Source organism: Primulina eburnea, chromosome 6 (assembly GCF_022965805.1).
Source record: "Primulina eburnea isolate SZY01 chromosome 6, ASM2296580v1, whole genome shotgun sequence".
NCBI classification, from domain to species: domain Eukaryota; kingdom Viridiplantae; phylum Streptophyta; class Magnoliopsida; order Lamiales; family Gesneriaceae; genus Primulina; species Primulina eburnea.
This window is the reverse complement of record NC_133106.1, coordinates 21,540,938-21,568,281: the sequence shown is the minus strand read 5'-3', so window position 1 is coordinate 21,568,281 and position 27,344 is coordinate 21,540,938. Positions and strand designations below refer to the sequence as shown.

At 35.5% G+C, this 27,344-nt stretch overlaps 2 protein-coding genes across 4 annotated transcripts; both read right to left on the bottom strand.

Annotated features, from left to right (window-relative positions):
- Window positions 1–11,860: 11,860 nt before the first annotated feature.
- Window positions 11,861–16,720, bottom strand: LOC140833869 (zinc finger CCCH domain-containing protein 32-like). Of its 3 annotated transcripts, none has more exons than XM_073198349.1 (7): window positions 16,438–16,720; window positions 16,175–16,320; window positions 15,588–15,653; window positions 13,867–13,986; window positions 13,428–13,757; window positions 13,103–13,340; window positions 11,861–12,857 (listed from the first exon to the last, which is right to left on the bottom strand). In XM_073198349.1, the coding sequence occupies exons 1-7, from the start codon at window positions 16,532–16,534 to the stop codon at window positions 12,568–12,570; spliced, it is 1,287 nt and encodes a 428-aa protein (XP_073054450.1). In that variant the 5' UTR covers window positions 16,535–16,720; the 3' UTR covers window positions 11,861–12,567. The 3 variants fall into 3 exon arrangements, with proteins under 3 accessions (XP_073054450.1, XP_073054448.1, XP_073054449.1); XM_073198347.1 differs by having other exon boundaries at window positions 13,023–13,340; window positions 16,438–16,719; XM_073198348.1 differs by lacking the exon at window positions 15,588–15,653 and having other exon boundaries at window positions 13,023–13,340.
- Window positions 16,721–25,710: 8,990 nt separating this feature from the next.
- Window positions 25,711–26,649, bottom strand: LOC140833370 (uncharacterized). The gene is made up of 2 exons (XM_073197730.1): window positions 26,459–26,649; window positions 25,711–26,251 (listed from the first exon to the last, which is right to left on the bottom strand). The coding sequence occupies exons 1-2, from the start codon at window positions 26,636–26,638 to the stop codon at window positions 25,865–25,867; spliced, it is 567 nt and encodes a 188-aa protein (XP_073053831.1). The 5' UTR covers window positions 26,639–26,649; the 3' UTR covers window positions 25,711–25,864.
- Window positions 26,650–27,344: the final 695 nt, after the last annotated feature.

Below are 27,344 nucleotides of genomic sequence, written 5' to 3'. Positions count from 1 at the left end.
CCTGAATGTAACATACTTGAAACTTGTGCATACATACATAAACATAGACGTGCCATCATCATAAGACTTTTCTTAAACATGCTTGCATATTTGTACATACTTGAACATTCATAAACTTCATCATTTTGCGTATAGGCATGTTTCAAAGCAAGTGACCCATAACATAAATCGCCTGATCAGACTAAACCACAGTACTGGGTTGACAGGGAAGAATCCACTGCCACATACATGAGATCCCCATTCATGCTTTAACGAGTGGATTGGTCCCCGTTCATGCTTTAACACTTTACAATCCTGATCTAAACTCGTTCATGATTTAACGGGGTGGATTGGTCCCTGGTCACGCTTTATCGTTTTCCAATCTCATACATAAATTTGGTCACAAGACATTTAGCATAACACAAAAACTTTAAAGTATTTTCTTTTGCACGTCAACATACTAACTTGGTGTTGAAGGATTCGTTGGATCTCGCTTGGGACCGCTGCTGCAACATATTAACATGAATTTCGACACTTACTAACTTGCATAACTTATACGTAGGTAACTCATGCTCGCCACCGAAGTAAATAAATAGCTTATGACATTATAGATCACTCGGGACTTGACCTCGTTTAATAATCATACTAAGCCATGATATAGAACCCCAAAACAAATCCTATATTTTTACATAAATAAATTTTAACCATCGTACTAAACCATGATATAGAACCCCAAAGTAAATCCTAAAAATATATATTTTTTTAAAAAAAATTAAAGAGGGGGGTGTACACAGACTCCGTACTGAGGTCCGAGTAGGCACTGGAATTTCGTATTTTTGAAGGAAAAAGGACACAGACTCCGTGCTGAGGTCCGGGCACCCTCTGTATTTGGAAATTCGCGAAAATTCACTAACTTAATCATTCACCATTTCAATCCAAGCCTAAGGACCATGAACCAACACCTCGAGACTCATCCTATGATGATATTAAAATGATTCAAACCCGTACAAACACCCAAACGTCCCCAATCATCGACAAGCAACTTCAATACAACAATAACCCGTAATTCGACATCGTTTAGCTTCCTACGACTTCTATTACATCCCAAGCAAATCCCGACCCAAACGAACCACCAAATAACACCTAAATACCTCCCATAACATATCTAAATGCAGTAGCACAAGCTCGGCGATGCCTAACGAAGCATGCAACAAATAACTTCAAGAACATGTCAAGAACACATTTTCATAAAAGTCACAGTTTGAGCAGTCCCACAAAAACAATCATAACACACTCATTTCTTATCCCAATATTTCAAATTTTATATCAAATTGAAGGTATCAAAAATTTCTATGTTTCATGTGTTGAAAGGTTTTCCAGAAAACCGACCGAAAAATCGCAATAATTAAAAGACAGCAAATTCGAGTTTTCAGATCCAAAATCGTTTCAAAAGTGATCCAACCATATTTGCTCAAACTCTTACATAACATACACATGATTGTCATACCATAAACATCAAAATATTTAATATGACAAGATCGATGTAGAAACAAAAGAATATACATGCCTTTAAATCTTTAACGTTACCGAAACGACGATACCGAAGCGGGAAGGATGTGAGAGACGATCCGGGACGCTTGTGGAACGGTTTTCTTGCAATAAAATCAACAAAATTTTGCTGGAAAGTATAGAGGGAGGGGGCGGATGCTTGTAGTTGTAGGAACACTAGGTTTTCTCCTCTCCAAAAATAATAAAATCTGAATTGAAATGTGTGTGTGTGTGTGTTTTGTGCGTTAAAACGTGTTTGTGTGTGTGTGACTCGGTGTGTGTGTGTGTAGTCAAATTAAGGGATTTAAATATTGCTTAATTAAAAATGAAGCCATAATTAAAATTTAATTAAATACTAACTCCTCACAAAATACTAGCATCTAAAAAATTGAAATAAAATACACAATAGGTACACCTTTTAAAATTATGAAATTTTAGGATCACCTAATAACCAAATTAGGCTTTTAAAATGCTACAACTAAATAAATTATTTAAAATGTCCCAACCTTAACTTAAATAAAATACCACATTTAGAAATTGTCAAAATCGTCACCGGTCTCCTTTCCTCGATCCCGCATCGAATAATCGCCTGAAACATGAAAATCGATAAAACAATTAACGTGCATCACATAAACATTAAAATAATGCAATTTAATAAATCATGCATCACTAAAAATCATTTTAATTTAAATAAATGATTTAACAGTTTAAATAAATGCATGGGTTTTACGTGTACTGATTTTTGGGCTCTACAAAAGTGTTCTCACACACTGAGGGAAAAGAGCTTCTACACTAAGCTGATAACACGTTGAAGTGTTCCTCACAACTGGGTTGATTACTTCTTGTAAGCTGATAAAGCTTTTAGTGTGACATCTTCTTCGCACACTCTTGTTGTTCTCGTTCTTCACTGATCTTCATATTCTATTTATAGGCGTGAAGTTTAATCGTACAGTGAGACTCAATTATTGTATCCATTGCATTTTAAATATGTTCCTTGATATTTGTCTTGTACTTTCCAACAACCATTCTTGAATGTTTTGGTTTTATACATTGATCCAACGTCTATTATTGTCTTTTGACTGGACAATTGCTTTTATACCTTTGTTCACAGCTAGATTCCATTGAATAAGCTTGTCGTATTCTGCAACTGATTGGTTTTAAATGATGCTCTGAACTGATCTTCAGTTGGACTGGTGAAATTAGTTGACTCGTCACTTGAACTGATTTCACTCTTTCAGTTGAACTGGTTATGTAGCGCCCTTTCCTGAGCCACTACTAAACAGACTAATAAATAAACAACATTAAACTTAATAACAACAATTAAACAGCGAAAACCAAATACTTAATCATCTTACAACCCAAACGAAAACAAAACAATAACATCAGTCTTAAACATTAATACAACCATAACGAAAAATATTTCTGAACAAGAAAATGATAAACCACAGAAAACCTGCACTGGATCACCACCGAAAACTCAACTTCTCTAGCCACTGCCCTGGTCGTCCGAACCGTCCAACCTAAGACCTGCCTCGTGGAATGGGGTGCCCAAGATGAAAACAAGGACGTGAGCGACAATCACCCAATATGAGAATGTACGAGTATACAAACTGATATGATGCATGCAAAATGCAATATGCTCGGATATCAAGGATCAAGTCAAGAATCTCATGCTCAGTCTAGAGACGCCTGAGTGTGTAGTCTCTGATATGCCCTAGGCATGTTTTGCCTCCCACACTCATCATCAAGACGTGGACATGCAATGTCCAGGTCATCAGAGCCCGCGGATCCCGTCGGACACTGTAGCTCTCGATGCCCCCATTGTCCACAATACAGGATAGGGCTGAGCGGCCCCACAAACGAGGTATATCTCAAAAGATATCAGGCTCAACATGATATGTCATGCATAATATGTCAAAGCAGTAAACATGTATCATGCAACAGATAATATTCAACAGATAAATATTCAGCATATAAGTGTGTATACTACGCTTGGATATCTCAGTCAGTACATCACGTACCTCACTAAAACAATCTGACAGAAAGCTCTGATATAGACAATACCAACATAATGAAATCACTATCAAACTAGATCAAACATGCTACAAGTTCTCCCTAATGATCCTTAAATCATTATCTAAGGATTTAGGATTATACCTGCGTCCGTCGTCAGCCCACTGATCATGTCTCGATCTCAGTTCACCGACCCCTACTCGAGTCGATACTAGCTCATAAACTTCCCGACACCAAAGTGCCCTGGAAACTGGCTAGAAACTAAGGTATGGCTAGAACTCTCTCTGAAGAATACGGTGAAGGAAACAAAAGAATTCGGCTTCCATTTATAGGCTGCATCCGGACTATTTCAATAAATCCAAAACAATCTTATCTGCCACATGTCAGAATCTCATTTGTCTAGTTGGATTTCTCGAGATAATGAAATCTGAAGTAGATCGGGTTATCGATTTAAAATTCGGTAGATCCCAATAACTTGATCTCGATTTATCAGTTCCTTAATAATACTTAATTAACAACTCATTAATTATCTCTTAATTAATACTTAATTCAAAACAAGGATTCGGGTCAATACATCCTCCCCTCCTAACAAAGATTTCGTCCTCGAAATCAAAACTGAAGTACAATACAACTGAATAAAATATAACTGAAAACAAATGTGGATACTCTGAGCGCATACGACTCTCTAACTCCCAAGTTGCTTCTGTAGTACCTCGGCGTTGCCATTGCACTAGAACAAGTGGAATGGTCTTGTTTATGAGCTTTTTCTCTTTCCTACCCAGGATTAAAAACGGCTGCTCGACATAAGTCAAGTGTTCTTCAAGTTGAACATCTGTCAGACCAAGAACGTGCGATTCATCTGCTACATACCTTCGTAGCAACGATACATGAAAGACATTACGAATGCTGGATAGATATGACGGTAAAGCCAATCGATACGCCAAATTTCCAACACATTCCAAGATCTCAAAAGGTCCGATGAATCTTGGGGCTAATTTTCCCTTGAGTCCAAATCTCATCACCCTGCGGAATGGTGAAACTTTAAGGAAAACTTTTTCCCCTGACTGAAACTGTAGAGGTCTACGCTTGGTATTCACGTAACTCGATTGACGATCTTGTGCAGTTTAATTATCTTCTTAATCAATTCTACTACGCAATCGCTTGTTGCAATAATTCAGGTCCTTGCACTTGTCGTTCTCCTACTTCGTCCCAAAACAAAGGAGTACGACAACGTCTACCATACAATGCTTCGAACGGAGCCATACCAATGCTACTGTGATAGCTATTGTTATATGCAAACTCTACAAGCGGCAATGATCATGCCATGCTGGTCCAAAATCCAAAGCACAAGTACGCAACATGTCCTCGAGTGTCTGAATAGTCCTCTCAGACTTACCATCGGTCTCTGGATGATAGGCAGTACTCAGATTCAATGTCGTTCCTAACGCTTTCGAAAACTTCCCCAGAACCTTTAGGTAAAGCGTGGATCTCTATCACTGACTATACTTGTTGGCACACCATGATATTTAAAATCTCTTGGATGTATAGTCTTGCCATGTGATCGAAACTATATTCCCGACTATACGGAATGAAATGTGCTGACTTAGTCAGTCGGTCCACAACAACCCAAATTGCATCACAATTCTTAGAAGACAGCGGCAAGTGGGTGACAAAATCCATCGTTACATGCTCCCACTTCCACTCAGGAATAGGAAGATTCTGAAGTAATCCTACTAGGTCGTCGATGTTCAGCTTTCACTTGCTGACAAACCAAACACTTGGCTACAAACTGGTAAACACTTCTCTTCATACCTTTCCTGGTCTTCAAATCCTTATACATTTTCATGCTTCCAGGGTGAATACTCAATTTAATCCTATGAGCTTGAGATAAAATCTCGTCTCTCAATTTAGAATCTTCTGGAACTACGATTCTTCCTGACAGACAAAAGGTTCCATCTGTTTGGAACTCAAAGCCAGATGTGTTGTCTCCGTTAGCTAACCTTGCTAACTTTTCCACCTTCAGGATCAGAAAACTGAGCTTCTCTGATTTTGGCAGACAACATCGGTTCAGATAAAATGCTCGTTACTCGAATGTGTTCCATTCCTTTCTTATGACGGAAGTGAAATCCCAGATAACAACAATCTTGGATTACACTTGATATGAAACTTGTCTGAAGTGCAGATAAGCTCACCTTGTGACTAAGAGCATCAGCTGTAAGATTCGCTGATCCTGGATGATACTTGATTTCGTAATCATAATCCTTTAACAAATCCATCCATCTTCTTTGGTGCATATTCAACTCTGCTTGAGTGAAGATATACTTCAAACTCTTGTGATCTGTAAAGATCTCAAATATCTCTCCGTAGAGATAATGTCGCCAAATCTTCAAAGCAAACACAATCGCTGCCAATTCCAGATCATGAACTGGATAATTCTCTTCATGCTTCTTCAACTGTCTAGATGCATATGCAATCACATGACCGTTCTGGGTTAAAACGCACCCAAGTCCTTGAAGTGATGCATCAATGTACACAACACACCCTCTTGATCCAGATGACAGAGCTAAAACTAGTGCAGCTGTCAAACGTTGACGCAGTTCATTGAAACTATTTTCACAATCATGTGTCCATTCGAACTGCACAATCTTACACGTCAGTTGAGTCAATGGTTTGGCAATCTGAGAAATGCCTGAGATGAATCTCTGGTAATAACCTGCCAAACCTAGAAAACTTCTTATCTCTTGAGCTGATTCCAGTTGTGCCCAACTCAACACTGCTTCGATTTTGCTAGGATCCACTGATATCCCATCTTTGGATATAACATGTCCCAAGAAGAGAACTCTGTCGAGCCAAAACTCGCACTTGTTCAACTTAGCATACAGTTGGTGATTCCTTAAGGTTAGCAACACAATCCTTAAATGTTGTGCATGCTCTTCAAGACTACGAGAGTATACCAGTATGTCATCAATAAAGACAATGAAAAACTTGTCAAGATACTCCTGGAATACTCGGTTCATCAAATCCATAAATACTGCTAAAGCACTCGTCAAACCAAACGGCATCACTAGAAACTCGTAATGCCCATACCTTGATCGAAATGCAGTCTTAGGGATATCACGTTGATGAACTCGAAGTTGATGATATCCAGACCGTAAATCGATCTTCGAGTATACTGAAGTCCCTTGCAGTTGATCAAACAATTCATCAATCCGTGGTAATGGATATTTATTCTTGACTGTTACTCGGTTCAACTGTCGATAATCTATGGAAAGCTGCATAGACCCATCCTTCTTTTTAACGAACAACACTGGTGCTCCCCAAGGAGACACACTGGGTCTAATGTACCCTTTGTCAAGAAGATCTTGTAACTGTTGTTTCAACTCTTTCATCTCTGTTGGTGCCAATCTATAAGGCGCTCTGGAGATGGTGTGGTTCCTGGTACCAACTCTATCTCCGCTTCCACTTCCCTCTCTGGAGGAAATCCAGGAATTTCATCGGGGAAAACATCAGGAAATTCATCGACAACTGGAATGTTCTTCACGTCGATTACATCCTTTGATACATCAAGAGCATAAATGAGATATCCTTCTCCTCCTTTCGCTAAAGCCCGTTGTGCCTTTACAGCAGACATTACTGCATTGGAGGTCGAGCCCCCTCACTGAAGAAGAACCAATTCTCGTCTTCTTCTGGACGAAACTGAACGAGACGTTGATAACAATCTACACTCGCTCTATACTTAGTCAAAAGGTCGATTCCCATAATACAATCGAAATATTCCATAGCCAATATCATCAAATTGGCAGAAAGTATTTTCCCTCAAACTCTAGCAAACACTCTACTACAAGTCGCTTAGCTAAAACCTCTTGTCCCATCGACATCAAAACATCTAATGACACGTAGGATATTTTATGCTTCTTAACAAACATCGATGATATGAATGAATGCGATGCGCCAATGTCAATTGATACATATGCAGAAATACCACATAAAAGAAAATTACATGCAATGACTCTCTCGTTATGCTCCTCAGCTTGTTCTTGGTTTAGGGCAAACACTTGCCCCTGAACTCGTGGGCGTTGCTGAGATCCTTGCGATATTCCTCCACGACGAGAACTTTGAGCAGGAAAACCTTTCTGTTGCACAGTGACCTCAGACTATTTTCCACTGTAAGACCCTGTCATAGAACCTCCGCCTCCACTCTGATTCTCCAATTAGGGCAATTACTCTTCATGAGACCAAAACCACCACAATTGAAACAAGCACTTGTTGCTCTTCGACAATTCTCCGTCGGGTGATTGCCTCCGCAGTGGCCACATTGCATCTTTTTCCTGCCAAAGTTGTGCACCCCTCCAGAACCAGAAGAAGAAGAAGAAGATGCAGACTTCTTGAAAGACTGACCCCTTGGTCCCAACGAACTAGAACTTTTTCTAGCTTGCATAGCCTTCCTCCTAGCAATACTGATCTCGGCTTGACGAAAACGATTCACTAATCCTTCGTACGAAGTAGGATCATCACAGACAGAAACCCGATCAAAAATCTCCTGGTTCAAACAATTCAAAAAGTGAGAATATTTTGCTGCAGAATTCTCACTGATGTGAGGAGCGTACGACAACAGATCCATAAAACGCTTTTGATAATCCTCAATGTTCGAATCTCCTTGCTTACTGGTCAACAGTTCCATTTCCTTCGCCTGGCGAAGAGCTGGCGGAAAGTGATGATTGATGAAGGCTTGACGGAAATGTTCCCAACGAATCCGCCATGCTGCTGAACTAGAATGGCAGAAACAGGTTTCCACCATTTACGAGCTTTTCCTTGGATCATGAAATCGGCTACCTCCATCTTCTCATCCTCGTCATAGTGCAAAACTTGAAAACACTGCTCCATGATATCAACTCAAGCTTCAGCAACATCAGCATTCTCATCTCTGGTCAACGGTGTAGGTCCAATCTTCATGAAATCCATAATGTTGACATGATTCATACGTCTCCTTTCATCATGATCTCAGTGAAGCCTTCCGTCACGATCTCTACGACGATGTTCTCGGCCAGCCTCATCGTCACCATAATGGCCATGTCCCACACTTCCATAACTGCTTCCATCTTCTCACATCCGAAAGGAAACCAAAATCAACCTCTAAATCCTCAAAACAGAATTACTAATGTCCCAAAAATCTTTGTATGCTCTGATACCACCAAATGTAGCGCCCTTACCCGAGCCACTACTAAACAGGCTAATAAACATACAACATTAATCTTAATAACAACAATTAAACAGCGGAAACCAAACACTTAATCATCTTACAACCCAAACGAAAACAAAACAATAACAACATTCTTAAACATTAATACAACCATAACGAAAACATAATTCTGAACGCGAAAACGATAAACCACAGAAAACCTCCATTGGATCACCACCGAAAACCCAACTGCTCTAGCCACTGCTTTAGTCGTTTGAACTGTCCAACCTAAGACCTACCCCGTGGATGAAGTGCCCAAGATGAAATCAAAGACGTGAGCGACAATCGCCCAATACGAGAATGTACGAGTACACAAATTGATATGATGCATGCAAAATGCAATATGCTCGGATATCAAGGATCAAGTCAAGAATCTCATGCTTAGTCTAGAGGCGTCTGAGTGTGTAGTCTCTGATCTGCCCTAGGCATGTTTTGGCTCTCACACTCATCATCAAGACGTGGACCTACAATGTCCAGGTCATCAGAGCCCGCAGGTCCCTTCGGACACTGTAGCTCTCGACGTCCCATCGTCCACAATACAGAATAGGGCTGAGCAGCCCCACAAACGAGGCTATATCTCAAAAGATATCATGCTCAACACGATATGTCATGCATAATATGTCAAAGCAGTAAAACATGTATCATGCAACAAATAAATATGCAGCATATAAGTGTGTATACTACGCTTGGATATCTCAGTCAGTACATACCTCACTAAAACAATCTAACAGAAAGCTCTGAACCTAGACAATACCAACAAAATGAAATCACTATCAAACTAGATCAAACATGCTACAAGTTCTCCCTAATGATCCTTAAATCACTATCTAAGGATTTAGTATTATACCTGCATCTGTCGTCAGCCCGCTGATGATGTCTCGATCTCAGTTCACCGAACTCTCCTCGAGTCGATACTAGCTCCGAAACTTCTCGACACCAAAGTGCCCTAGAAACTGGCTAGAAACTAAGGTATGGCTAGAACTCTCTCTGAAGAATGCGGTGAAGGAAACAAAAGAATTCGGCTTCCATTATAGGCTGCATTTGGACTATTTCAGAAAATCCAAATCAATCTTATCTGCCACGTGTCAGAATCTCACTTGTCTAGTTGGATTTCTCGAGATAATGAAATCTGAATTAGATCGGGTTATCCATTTAAAATTCGGCAGATCCCAACAGCTTGATCTTGATTTATCAATTTCTTAATAATACTTAATTAACCACTCATTAATTATCTCTTAATTAATACTTAATTCAAAACAAGGATTCGGGTCATTACAGGTTAGCTGAGCTCTTCATCAGTTGAACTCTTCATCAGCTGACCAGGTTTCTGAAGGTCTTCTGCTGAACCACCTATCATCTGGACAATCAGTTGAATTGGTTTAATTTGATTAATCAGTTGGTACTTTCAGTTTGCATTCTTCAAAAATTTTCAGTTACGTTTAGCTAACTGCACACTTAGGTAAGTTTATTAGTAACAAAATAAAAGGTTTTGTTAACATCAACATCAAGTAAGATTGCGAACATAAAATGTTCTAACAAATATCATTTTCTTTAATGCTCCACTTAGACTCAATGACTCAAGATGCATTTCTACATCGAGAGTCCATGGCATATAATTTTTTCCCATAATGTCGAGTGCAACAAATTCGAGCTTTGCCAAATTTGACATAGTTGTACTAGAAATATAACAATGCATTTTATTAATTAAGTTCTAAATCTATTAATATAGTAATAAAAAACAACTGATAAATTATAAGTATAAGCATTCTTAAAAATAAAGAAAAAACGCGAGGCGGATATTCTCCGATAAATACAAGACTATTGAGTATAATAACCAAAATAATTATACAAAATAACCTTGAAAGAGCATCTTCTTCTTCTTCGAAAATTTTGATGAAAAAAATTTTTAGGGAGGAAAAGTACTTTTGAGTGATTGAATGTGTTTATAAAATCATATTTATAAGGTAAAAACTAGCCGTTTATGACCGTTACAAAATCTTAAAAAAAGAATGTATGTATATGTAAATTTTGTGGTAATAATATGATGTAAATAATGTTAATTATGTTTAAATAATTATGAATATCAAATCACAATATTATAATGAATATGATACAGTGATATTATACAAATATATATTTAATTATTATATAACACAATAAAAATATATAAACAGTTAAATAATCACATCACATTATTATAATGAGGTGTTATATACTCCTTTTATATAATAACATGATATTATTCAAAATATATACAATACATAAACAGTAACACACTAAAATATATAAGCAATGTAATAATATAATCACATCACGTTATTATAATGAGGTGTCATAGACTCTTTTTATATAATAACAAGATATATTAAACTACACACTTTATAAAATTTTGTCTACTCAATTGTGTTTTTCTTCACAAATTGAGAGACTTATTTATAGAATTTTTTGGAAATAATCCAAAAATAAATACATCATCACACACTAATTTTCCATGTTTATAATTCTTATTTTCAACATTCAATAATTTCAACTCTTTATTTTCAACACATCTATATTTTGTCAACTCACACAAAGAATTTTGGAACAAATAAGTGCGGCATCTCGTTATCAATTGTACCGAGTGCATCATCAAGTGTACCTTTTATCAACAAGAGAATCTGACCTCGTGAAAGGCCTATAGCGCCCACCACACTAAAAAGTTTATTCAACCTCATCCATTTGATAGTTCGTCACTTTGCTATAATCAAGAAATGTTAGAACGTTATCAATTAATAATTTACAATCTATCGTTCACGGATTGATCCAAACAGAAAAAGAAACGTCCGATTTCCCTAGTTTAGGTTGAGTTCTTACCATCTATCCTAAACATATTTTCTCCAATGCCAATATTTTAGGTCATTCGAACGAGTCTCACATGACAAAAAAACAAAAAAAAAAAATATTGGACCCCAACGGTAGTGCCTTGGGTAACATCTCATCAGCCCTTGATCTATAGGTCACCGTCTTTGTTGCCATAGGATAAGGGAAAATAAAATATATATTTCCAAAAATAAACAAATAAACCTTTTGATGAACATTACTAAAAATAATCAAGACCTTCTACAAATCCTTCATGTATTGTGATCATTTATTTATTTAAAAAAAAGATGAAGGGAAAAGAAGCATCCAGTCAATTCATACTCCACAAAATAACACTACGTAACTTGTATAAACAGGCAGTGTTAAATTGCCCTGTAATTCTTGGTTTATAATTGCTTTCCACAACAAAACCCCAGGCAAAAAGAAGGGGTGGAACAGGAACGCCTTCGTGTTCATACCCTGTCAATTCTTCCGAGGGAATGAAAGGCGGGCGCGGCGCGGTTACAGTTAAATCATGGTAAATAATGGTGAGCCAAGTCGTATCATTTTCATTCCGAAAAGGAGAGCATAGATAGAGACAACTGGATCCAAAATTTGGGCAGTGATGCAATGCAAATACCTAAATGGGAAGTTGCACGGTTTGTTGTTATTCAAAAGGCTAGTGAAAAGGCTAAGGTGTTGCAAGATCTCTCGAGACTCGAGGGGCTGTATAGATTTATTCGAAATGATAATGGTGGCCATGTGGTTGTATCAAGAACACAGATGATTCATCTTGCAGAAAATATATGCAAAGACCTATATATGGTTTCAAAGGGAGGCAACAGATAATGTGACGAGTTGATAATTATTTTCAGCTCGAGGTGTGAACCTTGCTTCCCTGACTTGGGTTACTGCCACCAGGAACACTAGATTGGGGAAGGGGGTCACTCTTAGATAATATTGAACCAACTGAAGAACTTGAACTGTTTGTCGAAGACACTTGTGATGGAAACCCGTCTTTTCTTGAACCAGAAAGAATTTCGGGCCTCAAGTCTGATGAGGACGATGATGGAGCCAAATTTGCGTTTGTGGATCCCACTGGGTAAGGAGCAACAGGCACATCGGTCAGAGTTGATCTCGATGGACTGTAACTCAAAATGCTCATTGGGTGGTCGAATTTGCACGATGGACCAAATTTGCATACTCCATTTTGGGCGTAATGAGAGCAGATTAATGCACCCTGAAATCAAAACGAACGATTATGAGAAAGGTCAGCAAGATGAAACAGAAGAGCATATAAACAAGAGACCACAGAAAAGGCGTACAGGTAGCAGTTTGGGATTGTGCACGATGATAAAGATTGAGTGAACATAATGAGGAAAGATTAAACAGAGTTAAATCTTACTGTGCGTAAAGGCAGACCTATCAGACTAAGCACGAAATCTGTTTTTGGTGCATTCCATTCTGGTGGATGGTGATACTTACATGTAGGCCCAAATCTACAATGCCCGTTCCTTAAATAGTACCGACATTCTAGTTGGCCAGGTCTTTCTGCAAAGGCATGTTCCTCTAGACTACTTCTTGAGAGGCCACCAGAAGAAGTTACAGAAAGATATGGTCCTGCATATGCGGTCGCTGAAGGATATAACGGTGCTAACCCATAAACTGGGCCTGCACCACTGGTAGGTTGAGTACTTGGCGAGGCCACAGGACTAACTGACGCCTATACCAATGTACTTGTACATGTTAATGTAAAATACAAGCATCAAAACATTCTTCAGATTAAACAACAAGCTTCATCCGCACCTACCGGATAGGGGGTCCAACCAGGAACAGGAACAACTCCTGGGGAAACGAGCAAGGGGCCATAATTCCCAGGAACATAAGAACCTGAAAGCACAGTTGGTCTGGCAATGGGCCAGTTGCTGGATATTAACCCATATTGTTGAGAAGATTGGAGAGGAGACTGCATGGTTGGATAAACAGCAGGTGCGAGCATGGCTGCAGAGGCAGCCAAAGCCCCAGGGACAGGGGCTTGAGGTGGCACATGTATCCCAGATGGCTGAGGATGATCAAATTTACAAGTGACACCAAACTTGCACTGCCCTGTTTTAACATAATATGAGCATTCATTTTCGCCCTGCAACAAGGACAACATGAGAGCTCGATTTTTTGAGAATATTATGTAAAATGAAAACAAAAAAAAGGGTAGAAACATGAACATGATGAAAAATTTCAGAGTGGCATACCGGCTTCAAGGGATATCCGTAAAAATTCAGAGTCAATGGGGCTGGTGATTCGGCACCATGCTTTGGATGGTCATACTTGCAGGAAGCACCAAATTTACACATTCCAGTCCGCATGTAGTACTACAAAATTGGTGCAAACAGTGTAGTATTTATCATTTCACCAATCAAATTACTGTATGCATAAGAGGGAAGATTGGTGCTCAACAGAAAGGAAAGCAGATTACTTGATGAAAAGGATAGAATTATAGAACAGCAAAAAGCAGTTCCATTGATGACAGAATAGCAAGTTGTAATGAAGTAAGTGCTGATTGCTAACTGCAGCACAAATGTTTAAAGGATGTGACCTGATAACTGTAAAGGCCACTTCAGATGTCAGAGCAAAATTGGGAATCATGAAATTTACATTCAAGATAGTATGATCTTATTAAATTATTAAATAGAATTAGCCCTTTTTTGGTTGTTTATAGAATCAATGTCATAGGAAACAACACAAAAACACAGATGGACAAAACACGGCGTGACACATTTCTCTGCAGAAATTATTGAGCAAAACATAGTCAATCTGAAAGATATAAACCTAGGATGGTGACAGACGAAATATAAGAGAGAAAAAAATAAACTTGCGTCTTTTACTTGTATAGCTGATTCAAGTTAGTAAGGAACTAAACCTTGGAGAATTATAACATGACCTCCTTACTCGCTACTGCAACAGAAGTAATTAAATGTTCCAGCTTGAATTAACTAAGAAATTAATATTTTTTACTCCACAAACAATAGAAAAAACAAAGAGAGAATGAATAAATGGTTAGCAATACAAAATTTGGTTGTTTAAAAAAGGAAATTTTGAAATTCGATGACAGAATCTCCCATGCGTGCGTTGTAGATTCTAACATTTTACACAGCATTTAAATCTTCATATACGGGAGACAGACTTACAAAATTAATTTTGAAGATCAGAAAACAACAAAAATCAGCTTATTATATTTGAACATAAGCCAAATAAAACAAAGGGAAATAATACAAACAGCGAGCAGACGAAGCACCATCGATCAATAAGGAAAAGCTTAGCCTCCCAAAATAGATGAGGCAATTAACAAATTACTTAAAGTTGTGTCTAAAACATGCATCTTTTGCCAACACCAAGTATTTGAGCGGGAGTCAGAACTGTAGAGTCCTTAATAAATGCAGTAATGAGAAGTAAGATACATGTACAACAAGGATTACACACACGGTTACACATTGCTTTTGAGATTACAAAACTACCTCATATAGCATAACTCAATTAATTATAGGTCGTCAGTAAACAGATCTTCCCAATTCTGCAGACTTAAATAATGTTAAGAACTTGCCAAAATGAGAACCTTCTTTCAGTTACCCGTTTTTACATGCAAGGAAAAGGATGAATGCAAAATAAACAAACAGAGACTCGCACTTCTAAAACCAACAAGATGACAAATTAATCATTAAGAAGCACCATCAAAAAATTGATGCTCATACAGCATCAAACAAGCAACGAAAAACTCAAGTTCAAAAGGTAATATTGAGCCCTTACTAGTTAGAACTTTGTGCTGTATAGTGTATACCACATAACAATCTACATATTGTACCAAATTATTCCTATAGAAGTAGGCATGTAAATTTATACTGAAGAAGGATTAAACATTTTTTACATGAACGTTCGCAGAGATTCTAAAGCCCAAGAAACATAAGTAATTATATACCTGACAGACAGGTTGCCCAAAACGTTCGGGGAATTCACGTCCACCGGCACTCAAAGTTCCCACTGCCTATGGTTAGTAAAACAGAAATATTTTTATCAGTTTATGAGATCATCTAAAACGTAAATTTTTCCCATTTTTTCTTAGCATACAGCAGATATACTTCGTTAAAACAAGAAAGGTTACACTTCTGCCCAAAATCATATCAAATTTAAATTCAACAGTACACGTGCACCAGATTACTGCCATCGTGGAAATGTAAATGTCTCTTTTCCAATTTATTCCACTTCTATCTAATCTATGGAGCATAAACTCCAACAAAACCATAAAGAATTAATTTTTAACTCAAATTGCAATAAAATATTTGCAAAGCCCGTCAAGCTATTGACGTAATCATCCTAAAGCTGATACTATTCCCAGTCGATTTCATCAAAACAAGAACCAAGTACATATAAAGCTTCGAGTTTTACCGAAACCATAATAATAAAATTTAAAACTTGATAAACTCCAGCCTTTTCTCCAAAGTTCACAGCAATCGTGCATCGAAAAATCACAATAACTCACTAAATCTAGAAACCCGATGATTTTACCACGCTACGATCACGGGGATGATTGAACCTGCACCAATTGCCGTATCCACAGAACCCAGTCTTCAAGTAATAGATACAAACGGGCTCATCAGGCCTCTCGGGGTATGAATCGGACCCACCACCAAAACCTAATCGCCACATAGATTCTGCATTCAAGGAAAAACCCACCTCAACTCAATCAAAGTTACGAAACCTCAAGCCGAATCCAGAAAAATGGGACTCAAATTCAAGCGAAATTCAGATGAAAATGAAATGCAACAGACCTTCAAGCCCTGTTTCGCCGCCCGGTCCCACCCATTCCTCCACGGGTACCACCTCCATTGCTTGGATCCCACTGTACCTCGCCATATATGTGCACATAAAGAAACCCCTTCTCTCTCTTTCTCTCTGATATTTACACAACTACACTGTACTATTAACACATAAAGATGTTACGCAAAATCTGTGTAAAAAAGAAAAGATATTTGCAGATATTTGTGTATACTATTTTTGTGTGTGAGAGAGAGGCCGTAGGGAAGAGAGGAGTTCTTGATGGAGAGAGTTTAGCATTTGAGGGGAGAGTGGTTTACACTCATGGCAAAAACTTGCGTGAAACATTCTTATGGATAGTATTTGTGAGACGGATTTTTTATTTGGATCATCCATACAAAAGTATTACTTTTTATGTTAAAAGTATTACTTTTATTGTGAATATGAGTAGGGTTGACCCGTCTCACAGATTACGATCTGTGAGACGATCTCATATGAGACCTACTCAAAATTAAATTATTTTACGTACAAAATACATAAAAACAAATTATATTAATATAAAATAATCATAATTTAAATTTCTTAAAAAATTTGAAATTGAATTTATTTAATTTAAAGTAAGAATAAGATGATGGCAAAAATTTGTGTGAGATGGTCTCACGGGTCGTATTTTGTGAGAAGGATTTTTATTTGGATAATCCATGAAAATGTATTACTTTTTATACTAAGAGTATTACTTTTTATTGTGAATATGGGTAGGGTTGACCCGTCTCACAGATTGTGATCCGTGAGACGGTCTCACACGAGACCTACTCTAAGATGAATGAGTGGACAACAGACCTACAAATAATGAGTGTGTTGGATGACAACAAAGAGTCCTAGTTATTTAAATCAATCTCATGTTTTGTTAGTTTCTAGATAAGAGTAGGACTCTTCAGTTTAAATAAAACTTAGATAGGATTAGATATTATTTTAGTATAAATATATATGGCTAGGTAATTCACGCAGAAGCGTGAGAACAAGAAATAAAATAGATTAAAAGTTCTTGTGTTTTTTCTCTCAAATACATAACGCTTCCAACATCTGGTATCAGAGCTTCAGGATTTTACAAAAATTGTGAGAAGAAATTCCAGGAGTGATAAATAATTCTTCTCACAGAGTTATCCTTACTTGATGGCTTCCAACAGCGATTTCTTTCAAACCCAAATTCCAAAGCTTATTGGAAAGAACTTTGAACATTGGAAGATTCAGATGGAGGTACTATTTGGATACCAAGAGATCTTGGACATCATCAAAGAAGGATTCATAGAACCAGACAATGTAGAAACATTATCAAGAGGCGACCAAAGCATATTGCAAGAAAATCGGAAGAAAGATCGAAAAGCTTTATTGATCATCTTCCAAGCTGTTGATTCAAACAACTTTGAAAAAATTGCAACAGCCAAGACAGCAAAAGATGCATGGGACACTCTTTTAATGTCCTATAAGGGTGTGGAGAAAGTTCAAAAGATTCGCCTTCAAACTTTAAGAAGACAATTTGAACTTCTTCAAATGGAAAAAACAGAAACGATCTCGGATTTCTTCACAAGGATGCTAGCGTTAGTCAACCAGATGAAAGCCAATGGCGAGAAGTTTACTCCACAACAGATAGTTGAGAAAGTCCTCCGTTCTCTGACCATACAGTTCGAGTATATCGTAACAGCCATAGAAGAATCCAAGGATTTATCAATTATGTCAGTTGACGAGTTGATGGGTTCTCTTTTGGCACATGAACAGCGTCTTAAAGAAAAATCTGAGAAGACAATTGAGGAAGCTTTACAAAGTCAGTTGACGATCGATAAAGCAAAATACTTCAAAGGACAACCAAGTTCCCATAGACAAGTCAATAAAAGGAACAACGATAAATTTGTCAAAGGAACAGAGAGAAACAATGGTAAAGAGAAGGACAAATCTCATATTAAATGCTTCAAGTGTCAAAAATATGGTCACTACAAATCTCAATGCACAAAAAAAATTAATGAACATGTGCAGAGAGATAATACCACAAAAGAAATGAATTATTGTGATGAATCTGAAAAAGCCATGCTATTCACATGTGATATTGCAGTAGAAGATCAGAAAAATATTTGGTTTTTAGACACAGGGTGCAGCAATCATATGTGTGGACGACAAGAACTACTCACAAAACTGGATGAAACAGTTCGGTCAGAAGTAAAATTTGGGAACAACACGAGGATTCCTGTTTCAGGGAAAGGAGAAATCAACATAATTGCAAAGGATGGATCAAAGACATTAATCACAGATGTATACTATGTTCCTGGTCTTCACCAGAATCTTCTCAGTATAGGACAGTTGTCCGAACGAGGTTATGCCATCAATATCAATGAAGGGAACTGCACTATACGAGACAAAAAATATGGTTTGATAGCAAAGGTAAAAATGACTCCGAATCGACTTTTTCCTTTGACTCTTAAATATGATATTTCTTGTTTTAGCACATCGGTTCAAGATCTATCATGGTTATGGCATTGGAGATTTGGGCACGTGAACTTCGACAGCTTGAACGTTCTCAGTCGTAAACAAATGGTGTATGGACTACCTCTCATCACACCTCCTGAAATATATGCAAAACTTGTGTTGTTGGAAAGAAGTGCCGTAAGGAATTTCCTTCAGGACAATCTTGGAGAGCCAAAAAGCCGCTGGAGCTAGTTCACTCTGATCTTTGTGGTCCCTTTGAGGTTTCTTCAAACCAAGGATATAGGTACCTTATCACATTCATCGATGATTTCAGTAGAAAGACTTGGATCTATTTTCTCAAAAACAAATCAGAGACTCTTGATATTTTTAAGCAATTCAAAGCTTATGTAGAAAGACAGAGTGGACTAAAAATTAAAACCCTTCGGACAGATCAAGGCTCTGAATATATGGTTGGAGATAAATTGTTCAAACAAATTGGCATCAAGCATCAGCTAACTACTAGATACACACCTCAACAAAACGGAGTTGCAGAAAGGAAAAACCGCACTATTATGGACATGGTTCGTTGTATGTTGCAAGCTAAACATATACCAAAGCAATTTTTGGGCAGAAGCAGTTGCATGTGCAACATACATCTTGAATAGATGTCCAACGAAGACCCTCCAGTTTAAAACTCCATACGAGATGTGGAACGGAAGACCTCCTAGTGTTGCACATTTTCGTGTGTTTGGATGTGTGGCATATGCACACGTACCTAAGGAGTTGAGAAAGAAACTTGATGCTAAAGGCGAAAAGTGCATATTTCTCGGCTACAATAATGTGACCAAAGGCTATCGGTTGTATAACCCCGCTACACAAAAGATAATTGTTAGTCGAGACGTCACTTTTGATGAAAATGATGCATGGCAGTGGAGCACTGAAGAAGAAAATAATTTTCAATTTGTGATGGTTGACAATAAATCTTATCAGAGTGCTGGTGCATCCCACACACAAAATGAAGAATCAAGTGAACAACCTATCACAGCGACAGTACCTGATCGTCCACAGCGAGAAAAAATCTTACCAGCTCGACTACAAGATTGCATCATATCAAACGACAATGATGCCTCTGATGATGAAATCATCAACTTTGCCCTTTTTGCAGACTGTGATCCAACATCCTATGCTGAAGCGTCAAGTGCACAAAATTGGATTCACGCAATGGACAAGGAGATGCATGCAATTGAGAGAAACGGTACTTGGGAACTAACAAATCTTCCAAAAGGAAAGAAGCCTATAGGTATGAAGTGGGTATATAAAACTAAATACAAGTCAACCGGAGAAATTGACAAGTACAAGGCTAGATTAGTAGCCAAAGGGTACAAACAAAAACCAGGGATAGACTATTTCGAAGTTTTTTCACCAGTTGCTCGACTAGACACTGTTAGAATGATCATATCTTTAGCAGCTGAACATCAATGGGAAATTTATCAAATGGATGTCCAGTCTGCATTTCTCAACGGCATACTTAAGGAGGAAGTATATGTGAATCAACTTGACGGATATGTCAAGAAAGGACAAGAAAATATGGTGTATAAATTGCAAAAGGCTTTATATGGGCTTAAGCAAGCCCCTAGAGCTTGGTATGCAAGAATCAACACGTATTTCATGCAACAAAACTTTAGTAAATGTCCTTCTGAGCATACACTATATATCAAGATTGGAAAAGACAACAAAATATTAATTGTCTGCTTGTATGTCGATGATCTTATCTTCACCGGAGATAGTCAAGAGATGATTGCAAACTTCAGGAAGGGGATGATAAAAGAGTTTGAGATGACAGATATGGGCCTCATGTCTTATTTTCTTGGCATTGAAGTTACACAATCAGAGAGAGGAATATTTATCTCTCAGAAGAGGTATGCTAAAGAAATTCTTAACAGATTCAGAATGTCTAATTGTAAACACATCCGCACTCCAATGGAAGAAAGACTCAAATTGACCAATGAAGGTACTGGTGAACTAGTAAATTCATCATATTTCAAGAAATTGGTTGGAAGTCTACGTTACTTAACTTCAACCAGACCAGACATTGTGTATAGTGTGGGAATCATAAGTAGGTATACGGAGAATCCAAAGCAATCTCATTTACAAGCAGCAAAGAGAATTTTGAGATATATAAAGGGGACTATGGATGATGGAATACTCTACTCTATGTCTGATAGCTTTCAGCTCGTGGGATATACTGATAGTGATTGGGGTGGTGACACTGAACAACGAAAGAGTACTTCCGGCTATGCTTTCCAGTTAGGATCCGGATTTTTTCGTTGGTCATCAAAGAAACAACAAGTGATTGCCTTGTCAACAGCAGAAGCTGAATACATAGCAGCAACAAATTGTGCCACACAAACAATTTGGTTGAGACAAATGCTTGCCGAGTTACAACATAAGCAAGAACATCCAACTACTATCAAATGCGATAGCAAGTCAGCTATAGCCCTGGCCAAAAATCCAGTTTTTCACGGAAGAAGCAAACACATTGAAATCAAGTTTCACTACATCAGAGATTTGGTGAACAAAGAAGAGATAACACTTGAGTTTTGCAGGACCGAAGAACAAGTCGCTGACATTTTTACAAAACCATTGAAATACGAGATTTTCTCCATATGCAAGAAGATGCTCGGTGTGATGAAGTCTGATGAGCTTGATTTAAGGGAGGCTGTTGGATGACAACAAAGAGTCCTAGTTATTTAAATCAATCTCATGTTTTGTTAGTTTCTAGATAAGAGTAGGACTCTTCAGTTTAAATAAAACTTAGATAGGATTAGATATTATTTTAGTATAAATATATGGCTAGGTAATTCACGCAGAAGCGTGAGAACAAGAAATAAAATAGATTAAAAGTTCTTGTGTTTTTTCTCTCAAATACATAACGCTTCCAACAGAGTGTGAATGTTAAAATGAATGTGAGAGGATAGATGTGTTAATATAATGTGTATGTGGTATGTGGACCCTACGATTTTTGATGAGGTGGTAGGTGTTATAACACACATCAATGCAGGTGCTCTCACTAATGCACGTACACACTTGTTATGTAAATATAATTTATTTAATTTATATTTAAAATAGGATCAAAATATAATTTTAATTTTAGATTTTTTTTCGATTTTGACATTTATTTTATGTTGATGTATTATCAAAAATGGAAAGTAAATGATTAAACATGAATTTGATAACATAAACCACCGAATTTACAGGAAAAAGAACGAACGTATGAGTGCAATATTTTCATTTTTAATCGATTTAAAATTATTAATATTCATATTAAAATAACTAAATTAAAAGATTATCGTTATTATATTTTAATATATTTAATAAAATAATCATTGCTATTATATGACTAAAAATTTATGTTCGACTCTTTTTGTCTCTAATGTAAACCGAATTTTTTTTTCTAAAAGTCCATTTTGATGTGTGTGCAAAAAGTCAAATCTGAGGAATTATTACGATCCCAACAAAAATGTAAAATTCTGAACAAATTTAAAATAATAAGAATAATACATACACATTTTGTCTGATAATTAGTCTAATATTAATGTATAACTTTTGCAAAAAAAAATTTAAAAAAAAAAAATCAAAGCTGTCTCTAGAAACTTGGTTTAACCTCGGGGAAAGAGATTTCTTGTCCACTAAAAAATAATTATTATGGCTATTCTTTACGAGAAACAAACAAACAAACAAATGAATGAATGAGTGACGTTAAAAGCTGAGGGAGGGGTACAAAAGTTCAGCCAGAATCAAATAGCACGTTCCCATCGATCTATATATATATATATATATATATATATATATATATATATATATATATATAAAAGCAGAGTTTTGTCAAAAATAGTAATTTTCCGTCAAAATATCATTTCTAAAAAAAAAAAGTTTTATCATCAATATTGACATACGTGCACTGCAATAAATGACCGCTTCGATTATTGTATGCATTGATTATATCAATTCATTTAATTCAATTTCGAATTTAATTAATTTTTATATTATTTTAAATGTAATTTATGTATTATATGTTTTAAATTTTTTTACTCAAATTAAAATTAAACTATATTAAAAAAGTAAACTATATTAAAATTTTTGCATTAATTATATCAATCAGTTTAAATAAAAACCGTATAAATAAATTTAAAATAAAAATGATTGTGATGTCCAGTATCACTCATGAGGTAAATCATCCGAAAATAATTTTTGCTATTTTAAGTCATTTACTGCCCAAATTACTTACTAAAAAGAAATACAATATTTAATTAGTTTTTTTAAATTTTCTAAAAATAAAATTGGTTGGTTGTATATATATATATATATATATATATATATATATATAAACAGAGTTGTTGCTAAATTTAGTAAGTTCCCACCTAAATGACATTCTAAAAAAAGAAATAAACGAAAAATGTGGTAATATATATTATAATAAATGTCTAAAAATATTTAATTCATTATTAAAACTGTATATTAATGTCTGTATGTATAACTGCTTGAAAATTGAATCTTTCTTAGAAATTACAAACCAAATTAAATTTTCAAATTTCAAATCCAGAAATAAAATTTCATTCTGGAAATTATAAACCAAATTCAAATTATTATTCAAAATTTAAATATGAATTCTGAAATTTTGAAACATGTTTCAAAAATTGTGCTCCGCTGAAATTATTTTATTAATTAAAAATTAATGACACATATATATAGATGTATAGTTATATAATTAAAAAATTTCATCTATATTTAGATGAACTATTTTTAATTTGGTTTTATTTTTGACATCTAATATATTTATTTCAATGATAGTATAAAATCATTTTTTTCTTCAATATATTAACTTTAATCTTTGACCAACAATTCTCAAATTATTATAGATTATTAAAAAATAATCGTAAGTCAATTTAATATAAACTATCATTTTTATTATTTTTTTATTCATACAAAATAATATAAACAAGAAAAAATTGTTAATTAACATATTTAGAATTAAAATATATGTATGGAATTTGACATACTTAACAGGCAAATTTTGTTTGTTAAATTAGTTCAAGGCCAAAATTGATTATGGAGTTGTTAGTAGGCTATTATTAAAAATCCATGTTAAATAAATTTATATTAAATACCGATTACTATTTTTTTATACTTGAATAAATTTATCTTGTGAGTTATCATTATAAATGTTTCTTTCAGAATTAGTACTTTATCTCCAATATAGATCATTCTCTTGAATTATGCAATGACACTAGATTGATCGTGACAAGGCTCGGAAACCATGTTTGGAAGGAAAATTTCTTATTGGAAGTAATGCATGTCATAAAGTGTTTATTCCAAGAATATCATTGACGCCTTCTTATCTAAGGCTTCCTTTTAAATTTCAACAAAGATAGTTCAGTATTCTTTGATTGTATTATATTCAATGATAATCAACAAAAGTCAGGGGCAATCATTGTCTCATATAGGACTTTTTTTAAATAACTCTGTTTTTAGTCATGGTCAGTCGTACGTTGCTGTATCCAGAGTTATGAATCCTAAGAGTCTAAAATTTTTGATATGTGATATTGATAGCAACCCAAAAAATTCAACAATAAATGTTATATTTAAGGAAGTTTTTCAAAATTTATAATTTCTTTTTGTTTTCTAATTGTATGATCTATAATCCATTTAGTTTATTTGTATTTTAATTTAGATTATTTATTGAAATTAAACCACATTAAAAGTTTGTATCATGTTTATCATTTTATTTTGTTACAGTTATTGTTTTCTACATGGCACATAAATTTATATGTGAATACAATATAATTGATAAACACATTATGTCATGTCATTCATTGTCTAATACAAGCGTGATATTAATTTTCAGCCAAAATACAAAAATGACTCTTTTATTCAGTATTTCATTGTTAAGATCTATATGTATATGAAAACAATAAACATTTCACTTTGATAAAAAGTCAAGTTATAGAGAAAGTAAACAAATTATCATATATACTAATTTTAATAATCAATTAGATAAAATAATTGTCCGTGCATCGCATGGATGAAAAACTAGTTACTTGTGATACAAATCTTTCCACTTAAAAAAAATTGGTTTGAATTTCACTTCAACTTTTTTGTTGGATTGCTTTCTCAATATTTTTTATTCATATTTTTTCGATCTCGCGGATCTTTAATTTTCGATAATATTTAGGTATAGTTTGATTCATAGAATATGATAAGCGAAGGATATATAGTATAAAGATAAATCAAGGATAAGTATAATGATAAGATAATATATTAAATGTTTGGTATGATTTTAACAATAGTGATTAAATTATATATTGGATTGTAATGACAAAATTAACTCTACCATAAAAACTTTACATTTCATTGTTATCAAGATCTTGCAATTGCATATCTCAATTCTTAAATTACGGTATATATTTATATATATATATATATATATATATATATATATATATTTGTGTGTGTGTATATATGTATCTATATATTTGTATATATGTATGTATTTAATTAACATTTAACATTAAATTAAATACATTTAAAAAAATTTAAACAAAAAGATACCAAACAACAAAGTCTAATTCAAAACATCACATATTAAATAAATAAGTTAATAACTAAAGTATGGAATGTAGATTGACAAATCTATGAAAAAACCCACAGGCAAAACAAAATAAATCTTTGTTCTCAACCATGTTTTTCAAAACATAATTGGTCTGAAATAAAAGATTAATACATGGTCTAAGAAAAAGATATACAACTCACTATTTTTTTAATATTTGCTTGACCAAAGAGTTTTGAGCCTCGTCGGGTAAACTGAAGAAAAATGTCAATTTCTTTGGATTCTCCACTAACTTGTCAGCTACAAAAACCTTCTCATTTATTGTCATCCCTGAAATTGTACCCATAGCACCGAACACATCTTTAGTAGCAACAGGGTCATATCCAATTTTTTTTTGAGAGGTCTTCTATGCTAATATTTGTCATGTCACTGAAGTTGTTCATGGCATCGACAATACGATCTTCTATTTCAGCACTTCGTATGCGTTTTTTGCCTATCAATTTCTTTCCTATTGTTGCAACAGAAAATATTGGGGCTGAGACCAAAATTGAATCAGCATTGTCCTCAAACCCATCAAACAACTTTTCCAACCCCACATCCACTGCAACACCATCAGTGTTCCCTAAGTTTAAGGCATCTTCCTGTACGGCATCAACAAAGCTCTCAGATTGTTCTCCAGTTGCACGATCACTTCCAAAAATCTCACACCAATCAATATAAAATGGCCAAGACCTGTACCGCATCCCATGGACGCTGCTGTCAATCTGTGCGGACAAATGAATGAAAACTAAGTCATATATAGCACAAAAAAACTTGTGCAATCATAGTAGCATGGTAGATATATATGTTCATGACATAAACTACAACATCACAGTGTCATCTCCATAGAGGAAGTGAGTGCTGATTAGTTTGGTACTAGAGAATGAACAAAAGTATACTTTGAAGCTTAATGAAAAGTCTTTACTATTTACCTTCTCAAGGGGTTCCCATGCTTCATTTGTGGCATCAATCATTTTTTTAGTTTCATTCCAACCTATTCTGCTCTTGCTTAGCAATGTCATCAATGTACCATGAGACTTTTTCCACACATGAATTTTTGAATTGATATGGGGATTGGCCCGCAAATCTGTACTCGGGAAGGTTTTCTTCATGGCATCTTCTAAAAAACTCAAATAACCAATTCGAAATCCATTCTTGATCTTCCAACCGTGACTTATAGCTAAGTACAATGCTTTAACTGTAACATAAAAATAATAAAACGAGTAAGAAAATGAGAAATCACAAATAATAGGAAAATCAATACATTCATGGAGCAAAACAGGAAAATCGAATATCCATATTGAAAGTCAAGAAAAAAAACACTTGTTCGAGGAATACAATTTATGGCATCAAAACATCTAAACGTTCAAGACTGTAGGCTTAATAACATATCAATACGGAAACATGTATCAAGAATGAGAATACATCGACATTGCTAAATTTTCTCGCCACATATCCCAAGTCGGAGAGGACTCGATATTTTCAATGAAAGCATCTTCAGTATCATTAGTGGTACCAACACATGCATCCTAAGCTTCTAGGAGAGGATCATCTGGCATTTACGATCGAATGAAATTATGTATTAGAATGCATGTCATGATAATTCGGTTTTGAACTTTCAATGGGTAAAACGATGGACTTCGCAAGATGGCCCATCTCCTTACAATAATCCAAATGCTCTTTCTATTACATTCCGCGCAGAGCAGTGCTGTGCATTGAAGAATTTTTTGTAATTTTGTGGACGAATGGAACCATTTCCCCATGCATCCCTGTGGTATCGCACTTTCCTATATGGCGTCAGAAAACCTTCTACATTAT